The sequence below is a fragment of the Camarhynchus parvulus genome, unplaced genomic scaffold (assembly GCF_901933205.1).
Source record: "Camarhynchus parvulus unplaced genomic scaffold, STF_HiC, whole genome shotgun sequence".
In the NCBI taxonomy this organism is placed as follows: Eukaryota; Metazoa; Chordata; class Aves; order Passeriformes; family Thraupidae; genus Camarhynchus; species Camarhynchus parvulus.
Genome location: NW_022148787.1, coordinates 32,501 through 40,663, shown reverse-complemented (window position 1 = coordinate 40,663; position 8,163 = coordinate 32,501). Strand labels below are relative to the sequence as shown.

The window sequence follows — 8,163 nt, the reverse complement described above, 5'->3', positions numbered from 1 at the left end:
CACGGCAATGGAAGTGTTCGAGAAAGGAGAGAAGATCATTCATATTCTCCTGAAAGCTGGATTTGCCATTAAGAAGAGCAAAGTCAAGGGACCTGCCCGAGAAATTCAGTTCTTGGGGGTGAAGTGGCAAGATGGACGGCGTCAGATTCCTGCGGATGTTATTAACAAAATCACTGCTATGTCCCCACCAACTGATAAGAAGGAAACACAAGCCTTCTTAGGTGCTATAGGTTTCTGGAGGATGCACATCCCCGAGTATAGTCAGATTGTGAGACCCCTTTATCTGGTTACCCGCAAGAAGAACGACTTCCATTGGGGCCCTGAGCAGCAGCAAGCATTTGTCCAAATCAAGCAGGAGATCGCCCATGCTGTAGCCCTGGGTCCAGTTAGGACGGGACCAGATGTGAAGAACGTACTCTACTCTGCGGCCGGGAGCCATGGTCTGTCCTGGAGCCTTTGGCAGAAGGTGCCTGGCGAGACCCGAGGCTGACCATTGGGATTTTGGAGTCGGAGCTACAGGGGGTCTGAAGATAACTATACCCCAACAGAAAAGAAATCTTGGCCGCCTATGAAGGAGTCCAAGCCGCCTCGGAGGTGATTGGTACAGAGGCACAACTTCTTCTGGCACCCCGACTACCGGTGCTGGGATGGATGTTCAGAGGAAAGGTTCCCTCTACCCACCATGCCACCAATGCTACTTGGAGTAAGTGGATTGCCCTCATTACACAGCACGCTTCGAATTGGGAAGTTAAATCGCCCTGGGATCCTGGAAATAATTACAAATTGGCCCGAAGGTGAGAGCTTTAGTGTCGCGGATGAGGAACAAGAGCCAGTGACCCGGGTTGAGGAAGCTCCACCATACAATCAGTTGCCAGCAGAAGAAACACGTTACGCTTTATTCACCGATGGTTCTTGTCGCGTCATAGGGATGAAACGGAGGTGGAAAGCAGCTGTATGGAGTCCCACTCGACGGGTTGCGGGAGGCTACTGAAGGAGAAGGTGAATCCAGTCAATTTGCTGAAATCAAAGCTATTCAACTGGCCCTAGGTATTGCAGAGAGAGAGAAGTGGCCAAGGCTCTATTTGTATACCGATTCTTGGATGGTAGCCAACGCTTTATGGGGATGGCTGAAGAGATGGAAAGAGGCGAACTGGCAGCGCAGAGGAAAACCAATTTGGGCTGCAGAAGAGTGGAAAGATATCGCTACTCGGTTAGAGAAGTTACCTGTGAAGGTTCGGCATGTAGATGCCCATGTCCCCAGAAGTAGAGCTAATGAAGAGCAGCAAAACAACCAGCAAGTACATCAGGCTGCAAAGATAGGGGAATTGAAGATAGATCTCGACTGGGAGCATAAGGGAGAGTTATTCTTGGCACGATGGGCCCATGATGCCTCAGGCCACCAGGGTAGAGATGCCACCTATAAATGGGCACGAGACCGAGGGGTGGATCTAACCATGGACAGTATCTCTCAGGTTATTCGTGACTGTGAGACGTGCGTTGCCATTAAGCAGGCTAAACGGCTGAAGCCCCTCTGGTACGGTGGGCGGTGGTCTAAGTACAAATACGGGGAGGCCTGGCAGATTGATTACATCACGCTGCCTCAAACCCGCCAAGGCAAGCGCTATGTACTAACCATGGTAGAAGCCACCATGGGATGGTTGGAAACCTACCCTGTGTCTCATGCCACAGCTCGTAACACTATCTTGGGCCTTGAAAAGCAGGTCCTTTGGAGGCACGGTACTCCTGAGAGAATTGAGTCGGATAATGGAACTCATTTTAAAAACAATCTTATTAATACTTGGGCTAGGGAACATGGCATCGAGTGGGTATACCATATCCCCTATCATGCACCAGCTGCAGGGAAAGTGGAAAGGTATAATGGATTGTTAAAAACCACCTTAAAAGCATTGGGTGGGGGGTCTTTAAAAACTGGGAGCAGCATTTGGCGAAGGCTACCTGGTTAGTTAACACTCGAGGTTCCACCAACCGACGGGTCCTGCTCAGTCTGAGCTCCTTAATATAGTAGATGGGGATAAAGCCCCAGTGGCCCATGTCAGAGGTTTATTGGGAAAGACAGTATGGATCAACCCTGCCTCGAGTACAGACAAACCCATCCGTGGGATTGTTTTTTGCTCAAGGACCAGGTTATATGTGGTGGATAATGCAGAAAGATGGAACAACATGGTGTGTACCTCAGGGAGACCTGATTGTGGGATAAGGCTCATATATGAATGTCATTGTTTGCTGAATGTGAGACAGAAGGAAACTGTAAGTGTCAAAGGTCTGAACAAGTAAGATGAGAGGAATGCGTAAGTGTCAAAGGTGTGAGTAAGTGAAATGAAAGTTTTTTATTGTATATTCACGATATGGGATAAGGGGTGGAGTGTCGTGGGATGACCGCTTTTATCCCAATATCGTGTATTGTGTCTGGCAGCTGTGGTTTTTTTCCTCTCTCTCTCTCTCTCTCCCCCCACCTCCCGGCCGTCTTGCCGCGGCGGGGCGGGGAGGGAGGAGGGAGGGGGGACTGGGTGCACTTTGCCTTTTTTTTTTTTTGTTTTTTTTCCCTGGCTTTGAGCTGCTTGGCTGGCTGGCCGGCTTGCTTCTGCTTGCTGCTTCGCTTGCTTGCTACTGCCTTAGCCCTAGCTGATAGCTGCTTTTTTTTCTCCCTTTGCTGCTTTCTGCGCTGGTTTTTTTTTCCCTCTTTTTCCCTTTTCTTTCGTCCTCTCTTTCTTACCCTCCCCTGAAGATACTGGACCGGTTCTGGACCTGACCTGGGACGTCCGACATCCGGCGGGATCTCTGGAGCCTGCAAGAGAAGCTTGGCACCCTCCACAACACTGAACTGGTTTTTTTCTTTTCTTTTCTTGTGTTGGGGAGTGTTCTTTTGTTATTTGTCAATAAATAGGTTTTGTTTTCCACTTTGCTCCTCCGAGGAATTCCTTCCCGAACCCGGTGTTTGGGGGGGGAACTCCCTTTGGAGATTTCCCCTAATTTTGTCCTGAACCAGGACACACAGCCATACGGTCCACATGCTGGAGGCAGACTGCTGTTGGCAGAATGGGAGAAGCCCCAGCAGCTGCTCTCCCCAGGCTGGATGGCCATGGCAGCAGAGGCAAGTCTCTCACCGTGCCCACTGCTGTGGGACCCAGGGCTTTGGACATGTTCCCACTGAACTCAGGCTGCTGCTACAGCAGCACCATGCCTTCACACATTAGACAACAAAGAGTTGGAGTGCCGCACAGGACTGCCCCAAGAGCTAAAAAAGGCATCCTGGGGCACTTTCTGGGTGGGTGTTTGAATCTGCTTTTCCAGGCCTTGGGCTGAGCAGGGCGAGGCCGAGGCCTGGGGCCCTCCAGCTGGCGCCGCGGGCCCCCGGGGCAGCGGCGAGGGGCGGCCCTGAGGGGCGGCACAGGGGGCATTTCCCCCGAGCGGGCGGGCGGGTCGGCGGGAAAGGTGCCCTGGGCACAAGGGCAGGCACAAGGGCCCCGGCTCTCTGCAGCGCGGGCGGCCCAGCGCCAATCGCTGCTCCCGGAGCCGCTGCCAGGGCCGTGTCTCCTCCCCGCCGCTGCCCCTGCACCTGCAGCGCTGCCTCCGGCTCTGCCGGGCTCCCCGGCACGGACGGCAAGGACGTGGGCACGCTGCAGCAGGGGCCCCGCAGGGACACCCAGGTATGTGCCAGGGCTGCAGCTCCTCTCCTGCAAGGAAAGGCCGACACAGCTCGGCTTCTTCAGCCTGGGAAAGAGACCGAGCCTTGATCCACCTGTGGCCTTCCAGTAGCTGAGAGCAACCTACAAGAAAGCTGGACAGGGACTTTGTACGAGGGCAGGCAAGGACAGGACAAGGGAGAATGGATCCAAATGGAGAGAGATGAGCTTTAGGTAAGGGATTCAGAAAAAAGACTCTCCTGGAACAGGCTGCCCAGAGCAGGTGTGCGTGTCCCGTCCCTGACAGTGTTCAAGGCCAGGCTGCATGGAGCTCTAGACAAGCCGGTCTAGTGCAAGGGGTCCCCAGCCAAGGCAGGGGGGTTGCAGCCATGGGATTTTTCAGATCCCTTCCAAGCCAAACCATGCCACAACTCCATGATTCTGGGATACTTCCCCTCCTGATCCTCTGGCAGAAAAAGAAACTTGGCCCCAAGTTCCACACTGCAGACCATGTCTTTTGGCAGCCTGCAACTGTGTCAACAGAGGATGAAAAGAGATGACATTACTGACACGATTTCCCTTTTCTATTTGAAAATTAAATGCTCTGCTCCTGTCCACTCTGGCAAAATTGTCACAAGGGGCAATTCTTCCCCATGAAATGCTTCGTCTCATGCAAAGAAGAAAGCAGTCACAAGCCAACACTCTTCTTTATTGCTACATTGTTTTCTTTGGTTACTTCTCTAATAGGAATGACTTTGGGGTGTGATTTGTTTGTTTCTCTCTTTTGTTCCTTGGGGCGCGCGGCGGCTCCTCTGTTGGGTTCGCGAGGGCAACGGAGGAACGGCCGCGAGCTCCGGCGGCTCCGCAGCAGCAGCAGCAGCAGCAGCAGCAGCAGCAGCAGCAGCAGCAGCAGCGCTTCTCTCGATCCGTTTTCCGCTCGACTTTTCACTTGCTCCGCATCCCCTTCTCCCTCTCACACTCATTCTACTCTGTCCCGTCCCGTCCCGTGCCGTGCCGTGCCGTGCCGTCCATGTTCCGCCTCTCCCAGCCCGGCTGATGCCGCAACCCGCAAGGCGCCCCTCGGCAGGGCCGCCCCGTGCCCCGCCCTGCCCGGCCCGCCGTGGTTCCGCCTCGGCCGGGCTCTCTCCGTGCTGGCTGTGGCGCCGCTGGAAGAGCCGCTCGCTCTGGTGCTGGCGGAGCAGCGCAGTCTTTTGGCTGCACCTGGCGCGGGCTCTGGCCCAGCCCTGGCCGCGGCCCCGGCCCCGAATGCTAGGAACAGAACTTTGCTAAAATTCTTTTTCTGTAGAGAAAATAAAAGGTTTACACGATCTTTAGACCTGGAGTTGCTGAGGCAGTGTTACTTGTTATGTTAATTACAAGTCGTTAGAGTTAATCGTTCTCTTTTTATCACTGAAGACTCTAGCCAGGGCAAGTTGAATGCCCTTCTCCGCAGACAGAGGGGGAGAGAAGACTAAACATGGGGAGGGGAGCATCAGAATATGCAGCATTCGGAACCAGTGTACCCTGGGACATGTTGAATTTACAAAACCCCAAAACAACGAGCCAATTATAAAATTAAGAAATTAGAGCGATTAGTAGACATGAGGAACAGAGTGCTAAACCTGCAGAGATGTTGGGAGACCTTGGTGCCCCTCGCCCTGACTGCAGAAGTCGTCTGGAACAGTGACCCGGAGCCGGGAAGCAGGGAAAAGGGAGAAACACCGGGGGTCCCTGCCCAGAAGCTCCCGTGAGGACTGGACCCCCCAGCTCCGCCCCCAGTGGACAAAGCTGCGCATATCCTCCTCCTCTGAGCCACGCTGGGAAGGAGGACGGAGACTGCAGACCTGTTCAGCTTCCCAGTCTTGAGCTGATCACTTTTAATAAAGGTGTTAAAAGGAGAAAAGTCTCCTGCCCTTTTTATTTCACCGAACGAAGCCCCTGCCGCGGTTCCGCCCGCAGCCGCCCGGCTCCCGCCCCGTGGCCGACACTGTGCCCGGCAGCTTCCCCGCTCCGAGGCTCCGCCGCTCGCCAGCTCGGCCACCAGCCCTGAACCGCCACAGCCCGGGGCGGCTCGGCGAGCAGCAGCGTCCCCGGGCAGAAGAGCGGCAGCGCGGTGCCGCCCGCATGGGTGGAGAAGCCTCTCCTGGAGCAGCTGTACCGGGAGGGCCCGCTGCTGGGCAGCGGCGGCTGCGGCAGCGTTTACTCCGGGACCCGGCTCGCCGACGGCGCCCCGCTAAGAGACGGGGCCGGGTTAGAGGGCGGCGGCTGGCGGCGGGCGGCGAGCTCAGGCTGCCGCTGGCCTTGGCTCGCAGGCGGCCATCAAGCGAGTGTCCCGGGAGCGCATCTCGGAGCGGGCGCTGCTGGGGAGTGAGCGGGGCCAGCGGGAAGAGCCGGCGGGGCATGCCGGGCGGGGCTGAGGCGAGGCCCGGCAGGGCGGCAGCCGGAACGCTGCGAGGGCAGCGAGCGTGGAGTGAGCGGGGGCTGCGCGGTGCCCCGGGCCGGGCCACGGCGAGCCGCGGCGGGGCCGGGCAGGGGCTGCCCGAGGCGCGGCGCAGCATCGGCCGCGCTGACGGCATCGCGCTCCCCCCGCAGCACAAGGGCGCCCTTGTGCCCCTGGAGCTGGCGCTGCTGTGGAAGGTGTCGCGGCCTGGCTTCCGCGGCGTCGTGCGGCTCCTGGACTGGTTCGAGGTGCCCGACGGCTTCGGCGCTGCTCATGGAGCGTCCGCAGCGCTGTCAGGACCTCTGGTACTTCCTGCACGAGCGGCGGTTCCTGACGGCGCCCGTGGCGCGGGGGCTGTTCCGCCAGGTGCTGGAGGCCGTGCGGCGCTGCAGCAGCCGCGGCGTCCCGCACCGCCACATCAAGGCCGAGAACGTCCTCGTCGACCTGGCCACGGGCGAGGCAAAGCTCATCGACTTCGGCTGCGGCACCATCCTCCAGGGCACGTTCTACACCCGGATGTCAGGTGAGCCCAAAGCCGGGGCCCAGCCGGGCAGCGGAGGTTCCCCCCTTGGCTGGCAGAGGGGGAAGAGGGAGGGAAGGAAGGAGGGGGAATCCTTCTTCAGCCAGCTGCAGCCAAGTTGCTTTTGGGCAGGGCAGGGGCTGGCTGTTGTGCAACGGGAGCTGGCTGGGAGGGAGGGAGCAGCATGGGCCTGATGAGCTGCGCCTGTGTCCCATAGGAACGCCGGAGTACAGCCCACCGGAGTGGATCCTCTTTGGCTGCTGCCATGGCCAGCCAGCCACCCTCTGGTCCCTGGGCATCTTCCTTTCCACACCAATGAGGACATCGTCCGGGGCCAGCTCTTCTTCCCGCCCCAGGTGTCTCAAGGTGGGGATGCGCCTTCAAGGCCCGAGGGGAAGAACGGGGTTGGGAGGGGCAGCTGGCACATGAGCATCCTGCTCTTGCAGCTGGTGAGGAGGTGGATCTCCTGGGCTTAGCTGGAGGAGGTGGCACCTGTGCCTCTGTGCTGGTGTCCTCCGCAAGAGAGGATCGATAGGGAAGCTTTTGGGTGCAGCTCTGAGCACTCCTGGTGTGGCCTGGGCACTGTGGAATGTGGGAGAGCATGGACAGGAGCCTTGTCCCGCTGAGCGGCGGTTTCTGGTTTCTCTCCACAAAGTGCCAGCGCCTCATCAGGTGGTGTTTATGCATGGACCCCACAGCCAGGCCATGCCTGGAGGAGCTTTTTGAGCATTCTTGGCTGCAGGAGCCCTGCCTGGCCCAGGAGACAGCAGAGATGCATCCCTGTGCACAGTAGGATCCAGGAGCCCAGCAAGGAGCAGCAGCACGCGTCTCGTGGCGCTGGAAGAAAACCCCGGAGCGTTTCCCTGCGGCCGCGGGGCGGAGGAGAGAGCGCAGCCGAGGAGATGCTTCCGCTGGTCCCCGCCAGCTGTGGAGGGAGCGGCTCCGTGCTGCCCGTCCCATTGGAGAAGTGGTGGCAGCGCGGTGAAGGTGCCACGGACTGGGCCAGGGGAAACATCCCCCTGCAGCTCAATGGCATCGTGATGTCCCCGCAAGCCGAGGCACAGCTGGCGTGTTCTTCTGGAGCACGACGTGGAGCTGGGAACACCATCCTGGAGCTGGCGGCTGGCGGGGCAGAGCCCATTGGCTTTGGCTGCGGCCCCTGCCTGGGGGACACGCTCTGCGCCCCGATGGAATCAAGATGAGTCCCCAGCCGGCGCAGGGGCGGGGGATGCTGGTGCTTCCAGGCACGGCAGGGCTCGGCCTGGCCACGCGCCGGAGGTTCCCCGCTCGGCGGCGCTGGGCAATATTAATTTTTCCGCTGGCCGCCGAGCTGCTTTTTGGCGGGACAGGGGACGGATGTTGTGGAAGGGGAGCCGGCTCCTGGCCTTGCTGACAGCTTCTGCCAGCCAGCCTGGCACGGGCTGAGGCGGGGGCAGCCAGCCTGACAAAAGCATCCATCCATGTGGATGGGGGGCGGCACAGGGGGACGGGTTCCGAAGCCGTGCCCCAGCTGCTCTGCTCTGCAGGCCCTTGAGGAAGGGGTGCGTTTATGGGCGGGA

General features: G+C 58.6%; 1 protein-coding gene across 1 annotated transcript in view; it reads left to right on the top strand.

Moving 5' to 3' along the window:
• The first annotated feature begins 1,454 nt into the window (after window positions 1-1,454).
• The window catches only part of LOC115917088 (serine/threonine-protein kinase pim-3-like), a 7,426-nt gene continuing 717 nt past the window's right edge, over window positions 1,455-8,163 (top strand). Inside the window, 5 exon segments of the mRNA XM_030970820.1 lie at window positions 1,455-1,614; window positions 5,705-5,889; window positions 5,957-6,009; window positions 6,242-6,347; window positions 6,349-8,163. The exon segment at window positions 6,349-8,163 is cut by the window's right edge and continues 328 nt beyond it. Of these exon segments, the coding sequence (XP_030826680.1) occupies window positions 1,455-1,614; window positions 5,705-5,889; window positions 5,957-6,009; window positions 6,242-6,347; window positions 6,349-6,798 (954 nt within the window). The 3' untranslated portion in view covers window positions 6,799-8,163.